At 38.2% G+C, this 26255-nt stretch overlaps 1 protein-coding gene across 12 annotated transcripts in view; it reads right to left on the bottom strand.

The window, feature by feature from the left end:
• The window catches only part of MARK3 (microtubule affinity regulating kinase 3), a 65284-nt gene that overhangs the window by 2510 nt on the left and 36519 nt on the right, over nucleotides 1-26255 (bottom strand). For 3 of the 12 annotated variants that reach the window (XM_072866292.1, XM_072866285.1, XM_072866287.1), the window contains 11 exons: nucleotides 25283-25519; nucleotides 25069-25188; nucleotides 24264-24363; nucleotides 23887-23999; nucleotides 22950-23103; nucleotides 20932-21149; nucleotides 15410-15513; nucleotides 10474-10638; nucleotides 9490-9747; nucleotides 7070-7096; nucleotides 2230-2274 (listed from right to left, as the gene is read on the bottom strand). In XM_072866292.1, coding sequence (XP_072722393.1) covers nucleotides 2230-2274; nucleotides 7070-7096; nucleotides 9490-9747; nucleotides 10474-10638; nucleotides 15410-15513; nucleotides 20932-21149; nucleotides 22950-23103; nucleotides 23887-23999; nucleotides 24264-24363; nucleotides 25069-25188; nucleotides 25283-25519 — 1541 coding nt within the window. The remainder of the gene's footprint in view (nucleotides 1-2229; nucleotides 2275-7069; nucleotides 7097-9489; nucleotides 9748-10473; nucleotides 10639-15409; nucleotides 15514-20931; nucleotides 21150-22949; nucleotides 23104-23886; nucleotides 24000-24263; nucleotides 24364-25068; nucleotides 25189-25282; nucleotides 25520-26255) is intronic. The other 9 variants (XM_072866291.1, XM_072866293.1, XM_072866294.1 and 6 more) reach the window with 6 other exon arrangements.

The following is a 26255-nucleotide window of genomic DNA, read 5'->3' as shown; positions in this document are numbered from 1 at the left end:
AGACAGGAATTTACTAGTTAGCAGGGCCAGCTACCTTCTCCATGTTTCACGTTAGTGAAGCAAACTAACACTCAACGCACACTACCAGTATTAGAGCAGCATCTAGAGGCTCCGGCTGCGAGCAATGCCCCGCTTTCCTAGCTGCTGTACAAACACACAATCAAGGTAAAGCATTAGCTGTTGGGGCTGAAACAAAGGTATGGTACGACGGGTGACACAAACTGGAAGTCACTGGAATCAGGAGCATGAGGGAAACGACCTTGCGGAGGTAGAACTACATGCATCACCTATAGCTATTTTAAGGCAGGTTCTGCTCAAACCCCCATTCTTGGGCCACGTGGACAGCTGAAACACCAGCTCTGTGCTAGAAGTTTCTGGAACATTCAAATAGTGGCCACTTGTGACAAAAACCTGTGTTCAGCCCAGGTCACGGGAGTGCCAGCCCATGGGAGGTGCCCGCTCATACGCAACGGAGATGAGACTGTGCAGAAAGATGCTGGGGATTCCTCTGCACCTCCTCCTGTGCAGCAGTTTGGAGACCAAGCACTGGGAGGGCCTGTGGAGTCGCACAGTAGTTAGCTGCAAGCAGGAGGAAGGACAGCAGGACTGGGGGACCTTGCCAGGGGTCACCCACCTATTGCCCCAGGGCCAACACGTGCCACCCAGTTCTGGGCTGGTTCAGTTTCACTCTAGCCTTCCTGCACTGGTAAGCGTTTGAGATGATCACTAGAGACCCACCACATTGTAGGCTATGGGGGTTACCTTCAACAGAGAGGAAATACTTAGTCTCTAAGTTGGTCAGTAATTTGTTTAATACCAACGACTGATAGAGGTAAAGCGCTGAAGTCTTTTGCTGCTACAAGCTATGCAGCTAAGTGCCTTTGAATCTGAAATGCAGGAAGGAGAGTTGGAAGTCACTATTAGACACCTCCTCAACTTTCTTAGTAAAGACTGCGTGTAAGAGGGTTACTATTACTGTCACAGTTTTAAGAGGTAAAGCACAAAATATTGAGGCTGCATTTCCCAAGTCTGGACCCCCCCCCTTTTTTTTGTGAATAAAAACACTTTTCCTTTAATAAGGATAAAGTTATACAGGACAAAGAAAAGAAACGTTCCAGAAATTTCTAGTTTTCTAGATTCTTCTACTTCAAATAAAATTGGTGGTCATGCAGCTAAAGAATAAGGAACTACATTTGGACTTCCAGGGAAAAAATATGACAGATTTGCTTTATTAATATTTGCACGCTGTCAGTTGCCTCTTCAAATTTACTTGTCCTCAGGACAAGAGACAAATATATTGACTGTCATGCTTAAATATTTTCTGAAAATACCTAACCTAACTGACCCCAAACCATGCAGTTTAGGACTCATGGTGAGCTTCAAAGTTCAATTTACAATATTAAGCCAGGCTGCTCTTTAAAATAGTTGGCAATGAATTTCTGGTTACACAACGCTTTTCTTCTACCACCATTAAGCAGGCAATTATGGAAAAGTTAAATAAAAAGTGATAGCAAGGTCAAAACTAAATAAATGTATTTCTCAAAGATTTCATAATTTTACCTTCTATTAGAAAGACTTCCAGTAACTGTGAGAGTCATAGGATTATGCTGTCAAATCCAGCTACATCATTTGCCAGATGTTATAAAATTCAGCAAGCAAATTAAAGAGTACTTTGTTTTAACTTTAAGGTTTTAATTTAATAAGGCTGTAAGGGGGCAGGGGGAACACCAACTTTCATTCAATACTCATTTTATTTTTGAAGGCTTTTTCTACTTGAAAACAGTTGGCAGAACCAGCACAAGATTGATCTTTTCTAGTATTTTTTTGATGTGCAGATTTTGGAAGAAGAGTATAACATGAAAAATGTTGTTTAACTATCTGTGATTTTGGAGATGAGAAATATCTTATCAGCCTTCAGTGGTTATCTCACACGTTTGCAGCCTCACTAGAGACCACGTACCTACACATCTACAAGACAACAGCAAATTATAACAACTAAAATGCAAAAAAAAAAACACACAAGGGAAAAGGCAACAGGAAAGATGAAAGTTTAGAACCAAGTCAGTCAGTGCTTTAATAGCTGTTTTGCAGACAGAAATGCTTCTTTGTTTAGTTTCAAAGCCTTACATGAAACAAAAGCTGCTGCCTGAAGCCACTATGCCACATAATCAAGGGGAGAAAGGTTCAAACTCACCTAAGTAACATTTTAAACAAAAATTTTACCCTCACCTTGAGCCCTCAAATCTCCCGTTCCTCTCATATTCAGTCGGGAGCCTCAATGAAAAGAATGCAGAAGCAAAAGGAAGTGGGAAAGAGAAGACAAATCTTACACTACAATATACAATATCTGAGTAGTTGCTAAAAGATACTGCAATCATACCAAAGGTGTGTTAAAATACAAAGCAACAAAGATGTAAAGAACTTTGAAGGTTAGACCAAATTCAGAATATAATACATTGTCAAACCAAATGGAAGTCTATAAACTACAGTTTTTAAAGAGACCCTAATTTTTACAATGTATGTTTATATAAATACTGTAGAACGCACTGAATAAAGTTGAGCTTCTAAAAGCAGAAAATATTAAACTAAAGTTACAAAGTGTATTGAAGTTATTGTATTATTTAGTCAGTACCTACTAGAAGGGAAATAACTCCCAATTATTTTTAGGCTAACAATATTTAAAAGTTTTATCTGGGAATACAATATATATTTGAAAAAATACCCTATTTACAGACAAGTCTGGTCACCCTGTGTGTTTGCATGCACATCAGATCTGAGGTATTAGGTGTTTCAACAATATCAAATACCTTAACGCAAAAGAAGCATATACATTTTAACTAAAGTTTAGAGGTAAATCCAAGATTTCTCAAGCTGTGGTAACTCCATCCTATTAATTCCCACACTGATGCATCTTCCACATCCAAGAGTAAGCTTAAGCTTTTTGTCTTCTTGCGTTGCTTAAAGCTACATTGCTGATCAACCATTTTTTAAAAGCCCAGTATCAAGCAGAATTAAGGGGAAAATAATCTTCCTCTACTTCCCATTACTGCAGTACCATGGTTTGACATCTCAGCATTAAATCTGCTCACAGGTAAGCTGCCTTTATAAGGCTCTTATCAAGACTACTCTAAGCTAGTACATGGCTTCACTGAATAACGTAAATTATTAAAGCAGTTTGGTTGACAGGTGTCTAGGGATAGGAATGTAAGACAGTAAGCTTATTTTTTGATGCACAGCAGTATTTATATCAGGGTGTGTGGGGTGTTACAAGGCTTAACTTCCTCCTTTCCTTCCTTTTGAGGGTTGCGGTGAGGGAACAGGCTTGTAAGATGACTGTGCAGTCCCTGTCACAAGGGAACAGATGCTGTGCTAGCACCGTGAGGAGCATGGTGGCAGCACTTGCTGTACAGACTATGGAGCCTGCTCCTTGTTCAAAATTCACGCTGCTATTGCAATAGAAATCCAGTTAAGAAAGTGGTAAGTCACTCGGCTATGAGCTGGTTGTCTCAGCCGCATCCGATCAGAACCCTGCTCTCTGAGGTACTGCACAGCACATGGTACGATGGGGCCTCTGCTAGGAAACGTTTGCCATTGACTAATGAACAGCTGTCACAAGCAAAAAGGATAGGAAAGATAATGAGAAGAAAACAACTGACAAGTCCTCAACTTATTCTAGTGCTTCAAAGTGGGTTTTTAATGGTAGCTATTTTCATGAGATCTCGTGCTACTTATCTATGGTGGATATAAGAGAAGGTGGAAAATATTTTTAAGGTCTGCATGTACAGTCCATGAACTCATCCTTTCCAACTCTGTAGGATCGAGAAGGGGGTAGGTGAGAAGGGAGAAACCATCATGTGTACCAACTGAACAAATCCACACCTTTCAAATGATCTGGGAAAGGCTCATTTTACTGGCCAAAGCAAGCAATAAGTTTGAAGACACTGCTCAACTGAAAAACTGAGAGTACTTGAACTTCAAAGAGCCTACTGTCTTCCTACGAAGTGGAAGACGATAGCTTTGTTAAGAGCTGCAAGCAAGCATTTATGGATTGGGGGGGGTGAAGGGGGTGTGGCTTTTTTTTGTTTGTTTGTTTGAAACTTGCCAAAGGTTGTAGAATACAGGAGCATAACCAGTCTCCCCAACAATGAACAGTCTTACTGTTACTGGAATCTGTCCAGAAAAGTCTGGGAGGAAAAATCCCTAATGATGTTCTTAGACCCTTTTTAGGTTGAAATTAAGCCAAACTGTTTGGTTTCTAAACCACTGTACTCTAATCTAAGAAAGGTCATTATTTACAAAATACCTACCACTTTGAAATAATAAACACTCATTCATGGACGCCTCTCAGAAAATCCTTACTTTGCTCAGTTTTTCCATGCATCAGTGTTCCATTCATTTAGCACTAGGAACTGCATTCAGTGACATGCACCCTCAAATATGAGCCATCATGTCAAGCTTTGGAGAGCTGTGCCAGTCTCTCTAGATGCTCCTTCCTTCACGAAGGACACGGTTATGGTCGAGTTCTATAGCCCAGCGCTGGTGCTTTGGGAACAGTCACTTACTGTACTGCCAGTATTGTTTTGGTGGGTCTGCAAAGTCAGATGCAGCCCTGAGGCCTCCTCACTGCTCATACAATCTTCACTTCTGCAGGAACCACAAATTGCTAGTTTATGTTCTAAATTTTCTGCTTTTGCTTGTATTTTTACATAAATTAATTTTATGGACCAAGATGCTCCTTGGTCTTGAGAATGGAACAAACGTATAGGAAAGTTATGTTCTCATTTGTCATGCAATGCCTATACACTATCTCCTTCATGGTTTGTGAAAGGCTTTCAAAAGTAAGAACGTTTCCATATATCTGTCCTGAGTTATGCTGTTTTCTCTGTTCTTTACATCTTTGTACACTCTGTGTTAAAAATCCAAATAAACACAAAGAAAACTGTCTAAAAAGATACGGAAAAACAGCAAAAAGTGCAAGACACTAAAATAAGATCAATTTATGGAAATGGAGAAAAGATGCTGCAATAAAATCCAGAACATAGTAAGTGATTTTTGCTGTCAGAAAAAAAGTTAGACTTCCACAATATGCAGATTGGCAAAGACAGTGCACGGTACAAGAGAGAGAGATATATATATTATACCTCTGTGTACCGAGTACAATATTAGAACTCAGTACTTTAAAAAGGAGTGACTGATTATCTACTTTTGTTTAGCTCCCTAGAGTGATGTTGCAGTACTATATATTTGTGCTATTGGGTTACAGTAGTTCTTTCAGTATCAAAGATGGTGAGTTTAGGTAAGATTCATAGCATACACAGTGAGAAGAAATTGCCAAACCCCCCAACATTTTCCATTTAATTTTGTACCTACATACAGATCAGGTACAGAGGGACACCACGCACATGTAAAACAGAATTTAGAAAGCACAGTCTGGTTCTGTGTAGGTGGTGTAAGACTTTGCAAATCTCTTATCCAAAAGACATATTCATGGAAGCTGCAGCAGCTATTTCCACAATAGTTTGAGATTCCTGGCCTCAAGTCAAAGGAAAATTTTTAGCAATTATTAAAAAAATTACCTTTAAGTCTCAAATTTGAACAGTAACCTTCTAGTTTAAAACTGTACTCGTATTAGCATTTTTCATCTTTCTTCAGAGCAGCAGAGTAAAACTTTTATACATCCAGTTGTGGAGGTTGCACAGATCACAATCCTTTGTTTTACAAGGAATGTGACTACAAGGAGACAAAAGCTCCCTCTTACAAAGTGGTATGCAACCCACAGCTCACGATGCACACTGGGTTAAAACTATGGCCTGTGCTTAGTTTCATCTGTATACTGTGCTGGATGTTTTCTCTCCTTAACTAACAGTTCCTTTTCTCGTGTTCCTTTTCTCAAGTCAGCTGTGACAACGCCAGACAACCCAACCAACACCAGTTCTAAACATAGTCATGTTTGGAAGAGCCCTGATTATTATTACTGTGGCATGGCATTTACTATTTTAATTGGGTAGGGCACCTTTAGACTTGGACCGTACATAATAAACCTCAATTTAGGCAGCAATTTACATGTCTCAGGTCTCCCTAATTTAAGTATTTCCTTGAAATGGCCTGACAACTTCAAATTACAGTCACATGCATAGCCTTGCATTTTGAAAGTTAAAACAGATGTCTGGGTTTTGGCCCCGTCTCCCAATTTTTGATCACTAGTTGGAAATTGAAAGTAACACCCTTTAAGAAGCTCCAAGATATGATACAACTAAACAGAGTATTACAAAATTCTACTGGAAAATTTACCTGCGGATCAAAATTGTATAACCAACTTTCATGAGTCGTAATGGATTAACAAGATATATAGCAGCTTGATTCATTCCCAAATGGTAAAACTAAATTCAGTGCTTTGGGCTTGAAATGTGAATCAGACTTCTGAGCTCTTCCCTTTTGTTAACAAATTTGCATAGATGTTACACTTTTTGTTTACAAAAAGTGAAGTGCACTATTTGCACTTCAGCTGCAATTCACTTCAGCAAACACAACCCATTTTAAAATAAATACACAGCCATTGCATCTTCATTCAATCTTCCTTACAAAACTGTTAGACTCACAACCCTGTTCAGTTTGCTTTCTGTTGTATCAACTGCAGACAACACTCCAAACTGATTTTTTAATAAAAATATCATAAAACAAAGAGATAGAGAATGTAAATTTAGCATCACTTACCTTTATTTGCTTGTAACCTTATGATTTTTTTATACTTTCATCATTGTTATCAAACACCTCATTCTTCAAACATAAGCATGCTAAGTGTATTAGTACAGAGAACAGAATTACTTTGGTACTACCAACTCTATCAAAGAAAGAAGAATTCACAAGGCATGCTTAGCATCTTGTTACACAGGTGCCACAGATTCTTAAGTATCATCATGAGTTAATGGATTTATTCTATGCTTTCCTCTCAAGAAAGAAAGTATTTAGTTCTCAGCAGAAAGTTTAGTTTTCAGAAAACCAAGGCTAGAAAGCCAAATCTGTTGTTAATTGCAGGAGCCACTTTTTTTTAAATATAAATAAATCCTACCTTTTGATAAACCTGAATGACATGTTTCTAAAAGAAATTAAGCCAAAATAATAATTAACAAAAAGTTTTGTACAAAATAAATTGAAAAAGCCATTTAGAGTGAAACATGCAATAAGATCTCATTTAAAACGCACAATGAAATTACATTTCAATACATTCTGAGATTAGGCAGATGATTTAGGGTCTGAAGAGTCAAACTCTTAGCATTGCTACTTCCAAACTTAATGTTTCTGGGAAATATGCCACCAGTAGTTATTATGAATTAAAATACACACTGGTGTCAAAACACTTTAAAACTCAGAATCTGCAAGGTCACATAAAAATGTTTGGATTTTCTTCATGGATTTCAAATAGAAAGCAAAAATCAGTAACTCTACTATAATTAGATCTTGAGTATCTTCAGAGTTCGGTTTCTTCCTTCCTTCATAACATTAGGTCAGCCACGTTGTGCCAAAAGCTGCCTTAAATATTCAGTTAATTTAGTGGCAGAAACTGTTTAACAATTGCCTATACCAGAACATAAGTAGTTCATAATTAAAAGGATTCTGATCCCCCATAGAGCATGCTAGCATAAATTAACAGGTTTTAAGGTTTTTTAAAATGTATTTGAAGAGAAGAAACATAACCGTGCCCTTTGATAGCACTGTCCGTCTCCTTAGTAGTTTGTACAGCACCTAGTATAACAGAGCCCCAACCGTAAGAGGTCCTCCAAGTGCAAACTTAACCATCTGCAACAGTGCTATTGTGTTACAACTGCACGTTATTTAATCAAGTCCAGATGGAATTTAAACTATTGTCAAAAGCGGTGGGGAAAAACTTCAAGAAAACCACACTGCACTGCAAAAGTTGAAACTTGGAGGTAATGACAGAAGTTTGAATGCTGCCTAAACAACTGAGTGACACACAATGCTAAATAGTATGTTCCAGCAGCACAAGTGAAAAGCTTGCATGTTCACAGTTTGAGTGTCCACATTTGGAACATCAGATGGAAAATTAAGTAAGGATATTACAAACAAAAGTACAGAAAGAAAGATGTGCCAAAAGGATGTCTTTGATTAAGACTTCACTTGACAAAAAGCAGATGACTTAATTCTTAAAAAAAATTTTCAAATTAATCTTTTCTCTCTCTCTCTTTCTCTCCAGAAAAAGAAGGGGAAAAAACCAAACAGGGAAGTGTTAGCTGGCAGAGCTGAGCAGGGTAAAACATTTACCAAAGGCTAGGCTGTCACGTTTTCGTTTTTCACAGAAACAACTTCTATGTTTTGCAAGAAATTCATTCTTTAAATTGAAATCAGCCATTTGTGAAAAAGTGGAGTTTGGCTTAGCATTATTTTGTAGGAATAGGAGACTATGAAGAGGATGCTGAGAAGGAGGCATGTATAGTCACAGAACAGACAGGAAGGAAATGGCTTGGTGCTATGCGATATAAATGTAAAAAAAAAGCAAGCAGGCCAAGATCAGAATAATATATTCCAAAAAATTTCACAAGATGAGGAGGGTACAAAAGCATCGAGATTATCTTAAGGCAAATACAAACAAACTCTCGCTTCTGCAAACACAAGCTGTGGATATCAGAGTGGCCTGAAGTATGCGGTATGTGAACCAACAGGTTTTAAATATAGAAGGAAAATAGGTGGTTTTCAATTTTAGGGTTTGTAGGAACTAATGTAAATCATACATGGATTTGAAACTAGAAGTCCAGTTAGAATAAAAACTGTTAGTGCAGGAACAAAACCTGCTTACGCTAGGCTTTGGCTAGACCAACACACCTTCACACCAAAACCGGAATCTGCACATGAACTAAAGGTCACAATAGCAGTAAGTTTTTCAAGGTTTGACCAGACTCCTGCCTAGACAGAAACCACAGTACTGCCATTATTTTAACATGACCTATGCTAGCGCTACTGCCAAAAGAAGCTTTTGTCTCCTGCCCCTACCCTTCTGCCTGTGATATTTCTATTTGTGTGTTGCCAGCAAGGGTTTTCTGGAACTATTAATAGCCTAAGCGATTGAGAAACACAACCTGAGCTTCTAACACTACATTAAATATCAAGACTGGGATCCTAATTTATGCCGTCTACTGATAGACCATGCAGTCAGAGTGAGAAGTTTTTGAACTGAGCTGAAATATTTCAGCTCTGCAGCATTTGTACTTCAGACATGAGGACGATGAGCACAGAAAAATCAGCACAGACCAAGCTGTCTCACTTTTTATCCCATTTGATTCAACTGCTAAAAACAAATGGCTTCTGTAACCAAAAAGAACTATGAAAAAATCATAAGCCAGTGCATTTTAAGATGCAGAAATAGTTAAGCCATTAATCAGAGAATGTGGACAAAACAACCTAAGCAATGAACTACTAGGTATGTCTACTACCCGATAAAAAGGAAATGTTGCATTACCATTTTAAGAGGCTTACCTTCTTGTTAGTTTTGAAGTTAGTTTACTAAATAGATTAGTGGAACCCCTGGTTCGAGTCTGAGAGAGTGGTGTTGCTTCGTGGGACAGACTGGGGGAGGCTGGCGGTCCGTTGTAAGTAGCAGTACGTCGCTCTCTGAGCTGGCCGTGGAAAGTACTCCGACTAGCCGTTCCTCTGGGGAAACGAATACGATCAGGTGTGGTTGCACTGCTAATGCTGTGAGTTGAAGCAACAGGAGTTCTTTGATCGGGAATAGTGCTAGAGCAGAAAACAAAAAACAATGCTAGAACTTCTTTACAGAAGCACTACGGTTCTGCAGGAAACACAAAACACTACATTCTACAGTAAAGCATAAGCAGACACTTTTATATAGGCCAGGGTTGGAAATATCAACATTATTACAGCACTGTATGGAATCAAAACTCGTAAGAAGTTAGGATTAAGAGGCTGCCAAAACAGAAACCTACATAGCTAGAAAAATTCAACAGGAGTATCCTGGAAAAGACCAGATAAACTAGGCATACAATGTTTCACTGAGAAGACTGATAAAAGAATAGATGAGTAAAGTTTCCTCCCAGGAAAGAGAAGCAATGGGTAACTTCGGTGTCTCTCCCTGCGCATTCTATATATGCATCTTTGAAAATCTTGCTAATTTGAAAGTATCCTACACAAAATTCTCTGCAAGCAAACTGCTCCAAGTAGTGAAGTCCTTCAGGATATACAGTTAAAAGTCTCCCACAAACTTTGACAATAGGGAATGTCCAATACTCCTAACACTAGGGAAAAAATTAAGGTTCATTATTGCAGGATTATGTCACAGACAGCCTGACACACCACAAGACAAATGTAAACAAGACTAAAAAAATGAGGAAACACACATCTTGTGGGCAATATACACTAGAACAATCTAGGACTAAAATTCCACAGCACAAAGTTAAGAAGCAGTGGGTATAAGTTAGTTTCACAACGATTTCAGGTTCTTACATAGGCCTGAAGTTATCTGCGCCATTGTCTATTGGAGGCAACATCATCTTCGTGTGCACAGAGGCTGACATGGACATCGACTTCTGATGTCGCAGCCGAACACTGGAGAAGGATGTAGTACAAACTGAAGCAGGGCTAGCTGCGTAAGCGAACATTTCTGTCAGGCTGTGAGGGGGTTTGGGTTCAGGCAGAGGCAGAAAGAAGAGCATGATGGACCAACAACAAACTACTGCATAGAAAAAAAGCAAACTTTTCCTTCTATTAACCGATTTATCAAAGAACATGAACTCTAACAGCCCTCTTCTATGTAAACAGCAGCAACTACTCTACACTCCCCTTAAAAAGCATCCTTACTATAGCACTTGACATCTATGAAGTGATCATTCTCTTACCATTAGCATTAGTTTGTGGTGATACCCTCCTTGATGTACGGAACCTGAATAACTCAGTGTTCTGTGCCAATGCACTATTATAAAGCACTGATGTAATTCGTATTGGTCTTAACATTAAAAAAATGCATTAAAAAACCCACCTACTGCACTTTCCAAAAGACTGATGATAGCTCCATCACTGCAGTGAAATACGTAGTTTTCAGAATGTATCCGTGTTAAAAGAAGTCAATGTAAGTTGGGCAAGCTGTCAAATCTTGATCTACATCTGATAACTGAGGGACTTCACAGGCAGAATCAAAAATAACAATATCATGATCTTTAGCAAGTCCAGAGAGGCCCAAACAAAAAGGCTACTATTAATCAACCTGTACATGTAGGAAGCAATGAATAACGCTTGGTGTTCTCTTGAAGGAAGAGGGATGACTGTTGAAGAGCATCTCATATTGCTTGGCCACAAACCTTAAATTTTCCAAATTACCATTCAGGCTTTGAAGGAAGGTCTACAGTGCTGTCTTAGCACAACGGCCAGTAAGCTGCCAGCTGTATAGTTACGTTAAAATAGGAGCATGAAGCTTTTTTCTTTCTTTGGGCCAACATACTCTTTGCACCCTTCACATTATCTAGTAATGGTAAGGATGGGAGGAAACCGAGAGGCCACAAGATGTATTGGGCCTTTCAGGCTACAACACCATAAATAATTCATCTTAAGTTTGCTTTAAAAGTAAGGCAATTGTAATTCAGAAATATTGTTCGAGGTTAAGAAATCAGCAATTGTCAGCGACAGCTTCATGACACTGCATGTTCACTTCCAAGTTAGTTCATGGTTACACATACTGAAATTCAAGTCCTCTTATCTCATTCTGGTACGTCAGACTTTGGAGAGGAGAATGCTAGTCCAACTACAAATATCAGCTGACCCACTTCTCAGGCTTAGCTCTCAAAGCACTAGTAGAAAGCACCTCACAGCTCAGACATCAGAACTGCTGGCTAAAATGGTTAGCAAAACCTACTTTTTTGTTTTGTTTTTAACTTTTCAGAATCTAGAAAACTTCATCCGAGTCATGCATGCATCTCTTTACAATGCTGAATCCAGCAGGACGCCAACTACAACCACTACGACAGAGCCTGAATCACAGCCCAGCTTTTACATTACCCCAGGGTATTAAGAAATTGTAAGGAAATGAACATCCATCTCAAAAGCAATACCCTGAAGTCAAGTAATCCCCAAACAATTGGTCACTAGCCTCTCAAGCACTTCTAGCTCCTTTCCTCTCAATTTGTTGCAAAAGATAAAAGGAGAAAGAATCTAGTTTTAAAACTTGGGTCTAACATGCTGTATTTAGTCACCTGTCTCCAAAGATGTGATAGTTAAAGGTGTCAATAAGGTACCAGAGCACATATTAAAGCATTTATATTTCTTCCTCTGAAGCTTTGCTAGAAACCAGCTTCCTTGGATTACTAGCCTGGGAACACAGAAACAGCGAGCTAACATTCACCAATTAGTGCCAAGGCTTATTAAAAATCTGAGGCTGTTGTAAATCATTTGTGTTCCAAATGATTTAAAGCAATTGCCTATCATTATGAAGAGCGTTTCTTGAGTCCCCAAGTGCGTTAATTAATGCTCAGGCTTTGGAGGAAAGCCAACAGAGTCATCTCCAGCAGAATGCCTGTGTCAGCCACACAATGTGTTAAAGTAGGGATATGAAACTTAAAAACCCTTTGCTTCCACCAGTCTGGCATGGGGTCTTCAACTACTTTCTCCAACATCAAGTCCAGTAGCTGACTATCGATTCTTCAGAGTTTCCATACCTTCAGAAATAGTGCCTTCTCAGAATCCAATGTGCAAGATAAAAACAGAACAGGCAATATTTTAACACTTTCTCTACAGAAATAACAGAGACTTTAAATGTGCGCATCTTGCCTTAAGGCAAGTCTCCCAAGTTTTCACTGGGTCACAGTCAGTATCTGACTGGCTATGGGAAATCTAAAATCCAATCTGTAACAAATAATTTATAGTAATTACTCCTGCCTTTAACATTTACCACTAACAGACATTTCAAAAGCACAAAAAGCATTTTTATCAAAAACTTGAATTTATACAAAGTCCAGGTTCTACTTCAGATCTTGCTTCACAGAAGAAAAACCATTACAAGTTTCTAAAGTTACTTTCTGTGAAGTTGAGAGTACAATAATATTAGAGATGCTACAGAAACACCTGAAAGCAGGCAGAATTCATTCTGAAGAGCCAGTCCCATCAACAGCCATGTTTATTTAGCCTGCATTAAACGTCCCTGCATTTCACATAAGTCAAGACTTTGCCAGGCTACAGCAACAAAATATATTCAGAAGTAAATTCTGAACTCTGTGCTAAATCACCGTAATCCTAAAACTGTGCCAAAATGAATGTGCAGTTTAGTGTTGAAGCATTTCAGACAATGAGAAGTCTCAAATTGTAAAACAATTAGCAATGCATTCTCATTGTCTTTTCTTGTTTTAACCCTCTATAAAGAGTAATGAAAGTAGTAATTGAGAATACATGAGAAAAACTATGAAGATTTTTTCCTGACAATGAAAATATAAAAGCTCAGACATTTCAAATGACCCAAATAGAGCTAAAGTTTGCAGGATAAGCAAATGTTTGGATACCATATTGACAATAAAAGGTACATTACACAAGAATAACCAATTATGGATATAAAATAGAATTAATATAGTTGCCAAGCACTACTCAGTGTTAACTTTGAGCTTAATGCCCGTACGTGACAAACCAGAAAGACAGCAGTTTGCTGAGAAACTCAAAGCTGGTAAAAAATAAATAATGACTTCGAAAGACAGCTCCTTAGGAGTATAAAGTTACTCCTAAATTAAGGGGACATCTGAATCTCAAGCATTCCTAATAAACAATAACTAGTAACTTTTAAAAATGTAATAAAGATATTGTAGACAAGATATTGCTAAGATATTAGTTTAAAGATGAACAAAAATGTTATTAAACCAAGCAATCAAGTAATCGAGTCTGATCAAAACTATTTTGGACGGGAAGATTCATTTTTCAAAGAGAGTTTGGAAAGAAAAAAGCTATTAACATATCAAATCAAAGAAAGGATGGTGAGCTTTAATCTAAACAAACTTGGTAACATTAACAAGGACTAACCAATGAAGGCTGAGACAGACACACTAAGAGACAATACCAAATAGCTGTGCTGTACTTCACAAGACAGTTGACTGCAGGCCCAGCTGGCCAGCTAGACTTTTGGCACTCTTTAAACTTATACTTGACTTTTTCCTTAATCACTTTCAGTTTGCAGAAAGCTAAGAGGAAGAGACAGGGTCAAAATCATGTTCTTTATCCCTAGGCTCCAGGGGTCAAACATGGGACAGAGAGACTTTCCATTCAACATCACAACTTCAACACTCTTCCTTATAAACTGCCGAAAGGAAGGGGAAAAATTTTGTGCAAAAAATGGCACATCTTTCACCAGCTTCAACACAAGCTAGAAAAGTATTTTTTTCCCACCCTTTATGATATATCATAAAATTAGGAAGAGGTGGAGAAAATTGGGAAGAGTAGGAGAGAGGTACACATTCCTCCAAGCTTAAGCATTTTCATTAAGTACTAGCTATCTGGGCGCTCTCCTGGCGACAGTCAACTACTTAATTGTTACCAGCTTTTGAGACCAGTAAAATTATGTGAAGAACAGTTGGTTGGAACTTAAAACACCTCAGCCAGCCAGGAAATTTGGTGGTATTCTTCAAAACTGTTACTCTATACCTAATGTCTACGTTCGCTATTTATTTTCTACAGCTCTCCTCAGTCTTTGGTACACAGGGAAGGATGGGACTAAATGTGGTCATGGTGCTAATACATGAACTGGTGAACTCCAATTCCATTGCATGCTCCAGCTAGGCTTTCATTCAGTAAAATAAGAGGAAACCTGTTACTGCTCTGACTGTTTTCACTCAGAATATGGAGATATCAGAGCTTCCCTTCTCAAGATGAGGTCCGAAAAATACTGGGAAGCAATTTGACTACAAGGATATCAGTAAGGAATGTTATTAGTTCAAGACAATGGCCTATCACCGTTTCATCTTTGCTTAGAAAAAATTGACTTTCTCCCTGAGACTTTGTAGAAAAAAAGGTATTCCAAATAATCCCAACAAAGTACAGTTTAGAGTGAAATGTAAAAAGAGAACAGCCCAAGAGAGATGGACTTTGTAGTTTGACACTAAACAAGCCTCTTCTGTAAGAATATGTTGTTTGGCCACAGGAGTTAACAACTGATTTAAGATGACGGCTGTACAAATATAAAATGTATTAAATCAGAAATTACGATCTTCCTTTTACATTCTAAGTATAAAGACTGTATGAATTAAGCATCAGAAAAAGAAACCCAACATACTTACAGGTGCTCCACAGCCGAAGATCTGTACTCACCTTTCATTAAGAATGACACTAGAATATTACTGATTTTTAAATTAGGCATTACAATTTTTTTGAAACGTGACGACAAGGGACATACACCATAGGAAGACATTTCATATACCTGTTCTCCTTGCCATTTTGTATCACTGAATGCCTATCAGCAGTGGCTCTTTCACTACAAACATATGTGTTGCGCCGTGTCATTGCTCCGGGGGCAGTATTATTCTACAATTAAAAAACATAGGCTTGTTATTCCCCACAAAAGGCTTTTCTGGGGTTAAGTCTACATATAATTGAAGGCTCTTTTACTTCATGCTAGTTCTACACAGTTATAAAACTTACAATAATTAAACAAGTTAATATACAAACACCTTCCAGTATTTTTAAGGAATAATGCAATCAGAAAAAAAGAATTCTAAGAAGTTGTTCTTGTATTTCACGTTGAAGGCTCAAAATTAATATTGCCTAAAGATTTAATTACCAATGTTCTGAATTACAAATTCTCAGCATGTATAGCATTCATCTACATCTGGATAGCCTATGTCTGTCCAGCCCATTTTTTAAATACTTTACCACTTGTAGATTGTAGAATTTTCCTTTAAGTTAAAATCATACCCTTAAACAAGATAGGAAACGCAAAGACTTAGAAAACAAGTGTGGTAAAATTCAGTGGGAAGGTAAACATGGACTTTTAAATATTAAAATACTATAAAACACTGGACAAGTTTTAAAAACAGGGAAGAATAAGTCAAATTAAAGAGACAAATCGCAGAGAATTTTAATAAGACATTTTTAAAAATATACATTTAAATACAAGCATAATACATTGAGGATAAGAGAACCAGGGGAACTTAAACTACAGACCTTACTTTAGAGGGGAGAAAAGAAATAGAATTACTTTGCCTCTGTCTTTACAGAGAAAGAGAGTGGAGATATGCCCAAGTTGGCGGTCAATTTTCCAGGAACGACTGAGAAGCTAGGTAATTCACAGATAACAGAATTATAAAAAGTTAGATGCAATTACTGTAGGAAAAGCATGGTGGTCCAGATAAACATGCACCCCCAGGTTGTAGAGGAAGTAAGAGCCGGCAAGCCTTGTATTTTTTCTCCCCACCCCAAGAACATAACACAGGAAACTGCATATGGTTGGAAAGTGGAAAAAAACCTTTAAAAATTTTCTTTAAAGAAAAGGATCACAGGGAAAAGCAGGAAGCAAAATAGGCTATTAACTTTAAACATCACTGCTGGGGAAAGTCTTGGAGGAGGCTAGCTTAAGGGAATGACCGGTCAGCACCTGGATAAGCACATGTTGAGTAAGGATGGCCACTAAGAATCAGGCAAGGGACTTCATGCTCAACTAACCTTTTGGAGTTCTTTGAAGAATTACTGCTATGATAGACAAGGGAAATGCAGCGGATTTTTAAAATAGCATTAAGAAAAGGTTTCACATAAATGGTCACAGTAGAGAATCACGGGAACAAGGATTAAAAAAAAAAAAAAAAGAGAAAGGAAAAACCAGTTCAAGCACAAAAGGAGAGTAGCCAAACCTTTTTTTGTTTCCAAACCTGAAATAAAACTGTTAAAGTGGAGTATTCTCAATAACGAGCAAAAGCTCCTCCAGTGCCTTAAGGCAAAATATTTGCTATACAGGGAGTCTCAAGCAACACAGTCCCTGAGCTGCAGATTTAACAATGAAGCCATCTTGTCTGTTTAAGACTGCTGACCTGTTATACACCTTTATGTGAATGTACAAATAAAAATGAAAAAGTGAACTGTGCAACCTCCTGGTGTTAAAAAATACCAAGAGTATAAAGAGTATTTTAGATTAGCAGAACTATTAATTAAATGATAAGATGTATGTAGTTGTCTCAAGGGTTCCCAAGTATTCTTCACTGGATACTCCTTAGGGATAGGCATGTGCCAAGCATCAGAAGTAGTCCCCCAGCCCTTTCCTTGTACTTTATTCCTTACACATCCCTCTTCAAATCTGGGGTTTTTTTTAAAAAATTAATTCTTCTACTTTCCTCTGACATTTGCCATTGTGCAAACTCCCCTCCCTTTACTGAACTTGCTAGCAATGAAAGCTGTGCACCTAGAGTGATGTTTTGTTTCATCAAGCCATTGTTTGTTTCATCAAGCCATCCCAATTTCATCAAGCCATTCATGAAGCCATGCTGTGCAAGACACTTTGTGGAGCCCTTACAAACCAATGGTACATTGAACAAATATTAATATTTGCATATCATTTTGTTCTGCGTTCCTGAACGTACTAGAAAATGAAGCACCTAGAATATCTGAGAGTGTTCTTCTGGTGGGAAATATGCACAATAATGGGTGGCTTCCTTCTTTCTACCTGCTCCCTTAGAACATTTGTTTCCCTTGAGAAGACACCACATAACATTAAAATGTACTGTGATGTTGCACATCTAGAAAATCAAGACAGCAATTGCTATGCTGGATCAAACTTTAAAGATTATGCATTTTCAGGTTTGGGAGTAGACAAGTTTTGGTATTCATATCTGAAATCAGAGGACTCTAAACATGCACTTTCCTAGCTCTTTTTCAGGAATACAAAGACAGAAGGATCAGCAAACAATTTTTTTTTGTTTGTTTGGCTCAGATTTCAGAGGTTGCGACAAGAGATTTAAGCATTTCAAGCTTTCAAATTTCAGTTCTGGCAAGAATACAGTCTTGGTATCGGGGCTTTTACACCTTTTAGTGTATGACATCCTTTCACAATTCGTCTAGGAAGCTCTTCAGCTACAACTTTTTTGTTCAGCCAATCTACAGACTGTTAATCTCTGGACATGACTAAGTTGCACAGCTGCACAGCACAGGAAGCCTGAAACTGGTGTCAACACCATCACACTCCCTGATGGAATGACAACCCCTAGAGTTAGGGTTAGCTGCATAAGTTCATCCTCGTGGCACTGTCTGCCTTCTTTGCAGGAGGTGTTGACCCTGCAAAAGCATACGTTGAGACTTCTGAGCATGTGCACAAGGTCTGATTCACAGCACAAAGGATGAACTTGTGGTATAGTCGTCCTCTTTTCCTAGACAGTCTTGTGTCCACTGCTTAGGCAGGCTATTTTCACATGAAGAGACACCAAGGTGAGGACTGATGAAACACTTTCAAAGAATCAGCTTCTGACTTACAATAATGAACCAATCTATTTACTTAAGAGCACTAGTATGTTTTTGGTCCTAAATGATTTTCCAAACATACCATCTATTCTCCTCTTTCAGTTTTCTTAAGGCTATATTAAGGGCCCTGGGACAGCCTTATTACAAGCATTGAGGAAAAATCCAAAGCTGTGAGTAATAAACAAGGAGTTATTAGTTGCTGCTAACTATGCAACCCCTGTAGCAGGTTTTCATTATTTGCTATTTGCCCAATGAACCTGAAGATTTTTGATGTGCACTTGTTCAGCTTGCAGAACTATTTTGTTTGAAAGAGTTTAAATGCTCTGTCAACTTCAGAAGGACAGTTTGGAGCCCCTTACTCCAACCCCAGACTTAGCTATCTGCTCTACAAGCACAACTGTTATCCTTAAGTGCATGCTTGTAAGCTTTGTTATTTAATAAAAGCAGCACACAACTGGCAAAGGGTCTCCAGCAAGGACCGGTTCTACTACTTTTGCTGTATCTGTCAAAGAAGTAATTATTTTTAAATAGTACTTTTCTGTCTCTTCAGTGATTTTTCTCATCATATTACTGATTTTAGGACTAAAGTGCTCAGTGAGAACACAAACTGTCCACCTCAAACTTGTTTCAACTTCAAGACAATATGCTAACTCCAACATCCTTTTTTTCCCTTTTTTTTCCCTTCTAGATGCAGGCCAATACTGTAAGAAATAAAACTCCCTAATCAGTTCCAGGAATTGTGTAAAAAGCCAGTGCTTCCCTCCATCCCCAACAGCCAGAAAGGAAAAGACTAATCTCTAGTGGGGGGGGGGGGCAGCAGGGGGAAAAGAGTTTGCACACTCTGACATGAAAAGCTATAAAAAGAGACAATTTTAAACACTAATTGAGTGACATCGTGAGCCTGATTCCATGTTCACCACTTTGTACCACTGCTTGTAAAAGATCAGTTGCACACTGACTCAGAAGAGAGAAGTATCCTAAGGTTATGAGCTGAAATTTTATTTCAGCTACAGTAGCACGAAATTTGAAATCAGACTACTGGAATAAATCCCCAGGATTTGGGAGTGGTGTAGCACAGCAGATCAAAATACTAAAGATACTAAATGTAAAATATGTTGTAACTGTGATGCAAAGCTCTTGAATAAGGCACTACACAATACTGAGTGAAGTCCAATGTAGGACAAAACTGATTTGATTATCCTACCATTTTGAGACCCAGTAGCTAAGAACTGTCACGTAAGAAACAAAATCTGAATGGTTTCTGGACTGATGAAAAACCAAGAAGGAAAAGGGCAGGGGACCACAAAAATAAAAAAAAAGGGTCCCCCAAAATCATGCGCTCTTGTTCACATTTATGAATAACAGCTGCTGCAGTAGAAGACGTGTCTTTCCAAGGAATCTCTTTGAAATCCTCCAGCCAAGTCACTATCAGCCACTGAGCCAACTGACAATACAGAGACAATAAATTAAAGCAAATCTTATTTTACTTCTTTTGCTTCAGATTGTCAAAAAGCTGTGAGCTCAGGAAGTTCTGTTCTCATTTGCTGTAAGTAATGGTGCTGAGTATATGACCAAATATGACAGCTTTGTGGGGTAAGTTTAAAAAAAAAAAAAGAAGTCACTCCATTGCAAGTTGAATAAAGAACTGGGAAGTTATTTCCTCTGAAAAGAATAAGTTTTTCAATACAAAATTCCAAAGTTTTAGAAATTAAATATTACAAGACTCAAGAGTTATGACATGAAAACAGATTTCCAACTTTGCCTGAGAGGGAGGCACCATGGAGTATACAATTTAAAGCTAAACCGAACAAAGGATTTTCTTTCTTTTGGCTCACTGCCTACTGCTCAACCCTGTAAATTCACTAGTTACACCTTAGAGTGGTTTTTTGTTGTTGTTGTTGGGAGTTTAGGGGTAGGTGGGGGAAGCCCACAAGGACAAAAGCCAGGCACACTGCTTTTAAACACAGGTTGAAATACACCTTTGAACAGTTTTTAGAGCCACATTTGTTTGATAATCTTAATATACGTAGCTATGACTTGTAATAGCCTGTTTGAGAACAAAGATTAGGTGGTTCCTTAAACATATGAAACTATAAAAATAGGGTAATACAAATAGAGATTTCATTCTTCTGTACAAGAGGCCACAGAAAAGTAGTTGGTGATACCAGAAATAACTTAACTTGTACGAAATTTCAGGAGACAGCCTTTGAGTTCAGATTCTTCCTTTTTTTTTTTTTATGATTTTTTTTTTAATACCCAAATCATGTCTGTTCACTAACAGCTGCTAGTGCCAATTACTAATACCTACTAACTACTTCAGGAATATTAACAGGTAACTTGAGTAGCTGACTGATGCAGGGGGAAAAGGCAAGAGTATGAGATACCTACATTTACTCTTGATGAAAAGTAAAACCAACACCACTGATACATCACAGGTTTAACACTTTTTCATCCCTTAAAAACATTTAATGGTTTTGATAAATAAGCATTTCTACTTACACTAGGAACAGCCGAACTTTTCTTACGTTCAGGAATATCAGCCTTATTGGGATTGCTGGCATTTCCAAGCATTGGACTAGCTGGTGCAATTCCTCTTCCTGCAACAGCACTACTACTGGATTTTCTTGACTGAATTCCTTCCTCTTTGAGGTCACTGTCTGTAGTACTAGTCTGGCTTCTTTTGGGATATGCCACTACTGAGGGGATGGAAGGTCCAGCTTAACAAACAAAAGAAACAGAAAAAGGATTTTTCTTCTCACAAGTCCAGTAGCTATTCTTCCCTACAATGGAAATGTATTCACACAAGAGAATCAAAATAATTAACACTGGAAATCAGAGTTGCAAAAAGGTAATTATTTCAATTATTGAAAATATGCATGTTTCAGAAGACAGTAAAATTTTGTGAAAAACAAAACACTTTCCAAACGGTTCTCCCCCCACCCTTTAAGGGTGGGGAGGATGGGAGGGAGGCAATGACAACACAAAGACACGACACCCTGAAGCAAGGCCCCCCATTTTGTAATAAAATCCGAAAGATCTGATACTCAACTCAACTCTAGTAAGGCTTTCCCTTATATGACAACTCAAAGATACCTAACACTCTTTTGTTTACCTTGCTAAGGACAGGAGAGCCATAACAGACAATTATTCGAATTCATTAGGCAAAGATATTACTTGATTTCCATGAAAGAATTACAAATTTAATGGAGTCTTCCGGTGTTTGAGTACTGGCACTGGTTTGGCTTGGTAGGAAAAAACCTTTAGAATCTACCTGACTCATTCAAATCAGAGGATCCTTCATTCACACAAAGCTGGCACACGCTGTTCAAGCCAATTTCTGATAAAATTGGGCTCCTGAGACAGGGACATGGTGACACAACCCTCGACCACCAGCGGCACTAACGGCCAGCAGACTGCGCTCCCGGAACAGCCCAGAAGCAGTGGTGGTTTGCTACCAGCCTCCCCGGGAGTGCCAGGAACACCCGAGAATGAGGCAGCCTCTTCAACAGTCCCAAGCTCCCTCTTGCTTTAACAGGTTCCTGGACACTGGGACAAGCCTGTGGGGACGTCAAGATAGTGTTTTCTGCTGTCTCAATTACACCTCCTCAGAAGAGGATACATCAAGATACATCAACTTTGCAGTTAGTGTTTTAATAACAATTAATCAAAAAGTGTATGTATATAAACACACACACAAAAATGCATATAAATATATATATTTATGTATAATAAATATAAATATACATATATACACATAAATATACAAATATACATATATTTCAATATACATATATTGAAATATATTAAAAAGCATCACAAAACACAATAACTGTCATCCCAGGAGACTCCAAGGAAAGCGACCTCTGAATACACTCGAGATATTTAAAATTAGACCTAAACAGAGACTCCTTTCATGAATTAGTGTCTGGGCAGGAAGATGTTTAAGATATTTAGAAAACCCTAAGCTACTATCCTGCACACTCATTAAGCAGAAGAGTTGTAAGTTTGTCTGAGTCACTGATCTTTAGAAATTTATTTCCTGCAGGACAATCAAGTGACACTACCCTCAGGAAACAAGAAATATTGGCAAACTCACATTTCTTCAAGTTTTAGACACAAGCTGACCTATTAGTGTCAAAAGAAAACAAAAGCTGAACAGACATACAAGAGCATGGGGGAGGAGTGCTGTGCTTTTCATGAAAAAGGGGGTTGCAACATTCTCTTCAATTTGTGTAACAAGACTTTCCCAGCACGGTCAGGAATGCAAAGGACAACACAAGGCAGAATAAGAGAATTAAATTGGTGTATTCAGCGTTCCTCTAGAAGCTGTTTTTGAAGGCTTTATAACAAAACCAACTACAAAAAAAAAATTAGTTATTCAGCAAGTTATTTAACCACCATGCTGTGAGCTACACTGTTGTCATCCTCCTTACCTTTGGGGGATGGAGACAAATTCAGAAACTGAACGGAACTGGAAGTCACTACATTCTGCAACACTGAAAATGAGAATTGCTCACCGTGATCACTGTACCGCCGCTGTTTCTGGCTAGAAGATATGCTTCTCTGAACTTTGTGATGAGGAGATTGTCCAGTGCTATTATTAAGATCACTACTTGGCCTAACTTTGGCAAGTGAAAGATTGCTGCTGGAGCTTGAATCACTTGCATCCAACTACAATACAAATGAGAATATTAAAACAAGGAATTCAGACAAAACAAATTAAACATCCACCACATTATGGGAGCAGTAACAGGCAGGCAGAAGCAAGATGGTTCTGGTACATAGGAGATTTTGTGACAGCAAGGACGTTGCTTAGAGGCCCCAACTTCTCTTAGATTCTTGCGCAACTGTCTTGGGTGAAACTCAGTGGAATCTGCAGCTCCTCAAAGGACAATCAGATAAAGAAAATCCATCTCTACCTTCAGTACTCTCTCCTCAGAGTTCTCTAAGATTTTAACAGGAAGAGAGGATACATTTAGCAGAAGCCACCACACCAACTCCTCCAGCAGAGGAACCAAGAGCAGCTTACTGATGCCGAGCCCTCTCAGCATCACATGGAAAGGTAATCTACAATGCAAGAACTTTTTTTAGGTTGATCAGTCCTGCTCCTTGGTTCTCTTAAAATATTTACAGCTGGCACATTCACACTTGAGCTCCTAGACTAGACAGGACAGTAACTGGCATACAAAGTCCTTCAGAGGAGTAACTGGTGAGCAAGCAGGGCAGTTTTGAGGAGCCTAAAGGCAAGAGTTTACTGACTCAGATCAGGGTGAGAACAAACACAGCATCATTTGGACAGCTGACACTGATGACTAGAATAATGTGATTTTAAGTATAATGGACTTTTGTGCAGGAATGCAATGCCTATATTACTGACTTAATTTTTGCTTGTAACTTTGCTAAGGACACTTTCTGATTCCTTTGTTTCTTTGCATTTGTAAGAATGGTACTTACCTCTGACGATTTCCTTCCTAGCAGTAAGTATGTAGCTGTGATTTCATCATACTTCATTTTACTAAGGGATTCTTGAATTTCTTCTTGAGAATATCCCATTCCTACCATAATATCTAAAACCAAACACACACTCTGTAAGTAACAGAAACACTCTGATATTTAGGCTGGCTGAGTGCTTAAGCTCAAGAGAAAGTATGGAACATTTAAAGAATTAAACAAAATGATTAAGTATGAGAACATAAGCCAGATGAAATATCAATATTAAAAGATCAGTTACTTTTTCCAAATGGCAAACAAATACAGAATGGTGGAGAAAAAAAAAACAAACCCACCCACATCATGCAAACAGTATCATATTCTGAAAAATACTCGATTACCTATTCTTTTCTGGTCCGAGATGTCTAGTTCTGGTTCAACAAAAGGTTTAAGTTCATCCTCCTCATGCCCTGCATTGATCCACCTGTCCTTCATAATTTGCTAGAAAAGAAAGAGTTTTGTTAGTACAATACACTTACCAGCAAAGAAAACGAGCTGTTGCAAGAACAACTCCCCTATCTACCAAGCACTGAGGCCTTTTCTAATTCTTATTTTCCAGAATAGGCCCCAGCACCTACTCAGTTTTTTTTTGCTCCAGTGAGGAGAAACAACAATGCACATCAAGCCAAGCTGCCTCCCAGTCAGCTGTATTCTAGCACATCGCTGAAAGGTAAAAGCCCATAACACAGACCATGAGCAACGTGACAACTCTGACAAGTCTAGTAGGTCCAGGCTCAACTATGGAAGTCCATAGAAGCCAGCATTGTTTTGGCCTTTCTCCTCTATGATGGTACCAAATGCAGGCAAAAGGCAACCACACCATAATCTAGCAGTCAATACTTCCAGTTCTTTGAAAATGTGGAAAATGCCCTGGTGGATCATCCATTAATGCAGGAATCCACAATGTAACCATCAGGAAAAGTTCTAGGACATATGCAGTGTAGTCTCACATTCATTTTGAAAGTAACTGTGGAGTCAGGTGTCTTGCAACCCCAGCAAACAAAATCTTAAAAGCCATATACTTTACTCAAACCCACTCCAAATAAACTATTCAGGAACAGTATGACAATAATAAGTTACAGCTCAAAAATATAGTTTGCAAAATATAACGTCTAGCTTTCTGATGCACCTTATTTGTGCCATTACCTCTAGAGTGCCTCTTTTTGTTGGGTTTAGCACCAGGAAACGTTTGAGGAGGTTTTCACAGTCTGTGGACATGTAGAAAGGAATCCTGTATTTTCCCCTTAGCACTCTTTCTCTAAGTTCCTTGGTAACAGAAGAAGAACAGAGAGTAAGTTGTAAGCAGCAAATAACTTAAAACATTAGGTAAACATGCCCAACATGTTCTACAAAAACGCACCTTTAGGTTCTGTCCATCAAAGGGAAGAGATCCGCTCACAAGGGTATAGAGAATAACACCTAAACTCCAAACATCTACTTCCGGTCCATCATATTTCTTCCCTTGAAAGAGCTCTGGAGCAGCATATGGTGGGCTGCCACAAAAGGTGTCCAGTTTATTTCCAACTGTAAACTCATTGCTAAAACCAAAGTCAGCGATTTTAATGTTCATATCTGCATCTAGTAATAGATTTTCAGCCTGGAAGAGAAAGAATGGTTTGTAAGATGAACTTAAAATACTCGATTTAAAATGCTATTGTCCATTTTACTCATTCTTAAAATGCAGAAAGCCGAAATATCTATTAACATTCCCTTCCTTGCAAGGTCTTTAGGTATGCTTTAATCTATCATTCACATATCCCCTATTTTAAAAATCTCTGTACAATGGCTTCAGACTATGGAGTTGTTACGCTACCTGAAAACTGTGTTATTACCATCTATCTGTTTTCTCCACAGAAATGCATCCCAAGCTATTGTAACTTATATTTTTTAATCTATTCAGATGATAACAAGATATAGTCTCACTATCCATATTTTATGTGGCATTCTTGCAAAAGTTTGGTAATACACATAACCTTTAAACTTTAAGTGTTTTTTTTTTTTTTGTTGGTGTTTTGTGTTCTTTGGGGGGGTTTTTTTGTGTGTGTGTGGTTTTTTTTGTTTTTTTTTTGTTGGGTTTTTTTTTTGGTTGGTTGGTGGTTTGTTTTTTAAGTTACAAAGCTATGATATGTTGAGCAAGTTATGTAGCAACACTATTAATATAAAAGGCACAGTTTAAAGAAGGGATATACCATTTCATGCCAAGCTACAAAGAAGTCATACTTCAGTTCCATCATCACAACTGGTAATTCATTCTGTTCAAGAGCAAAACTTGTCATTATCTCTATCAAACTACTTTTTTTTTTTTTTTTAAAAGACCTCTCAGGTAACACTGA

Source organism: Ciconia boyciana, chromosome 6 (assembly GCF_034638445.1).
Source record: "Ciconia boyciana chromosome 6, ASM3463844v1, whole genome shotgun sequence".
Lineage (NCBI taxonomy): Eukaryota > Metazoa > Chordata > Aves > Ciconiiformes > Ciconiidae > Ciconia > Ciconia boyciana.
This window is presented reverse-complemented; position numbering and strand designations above follow the sequence as displayed.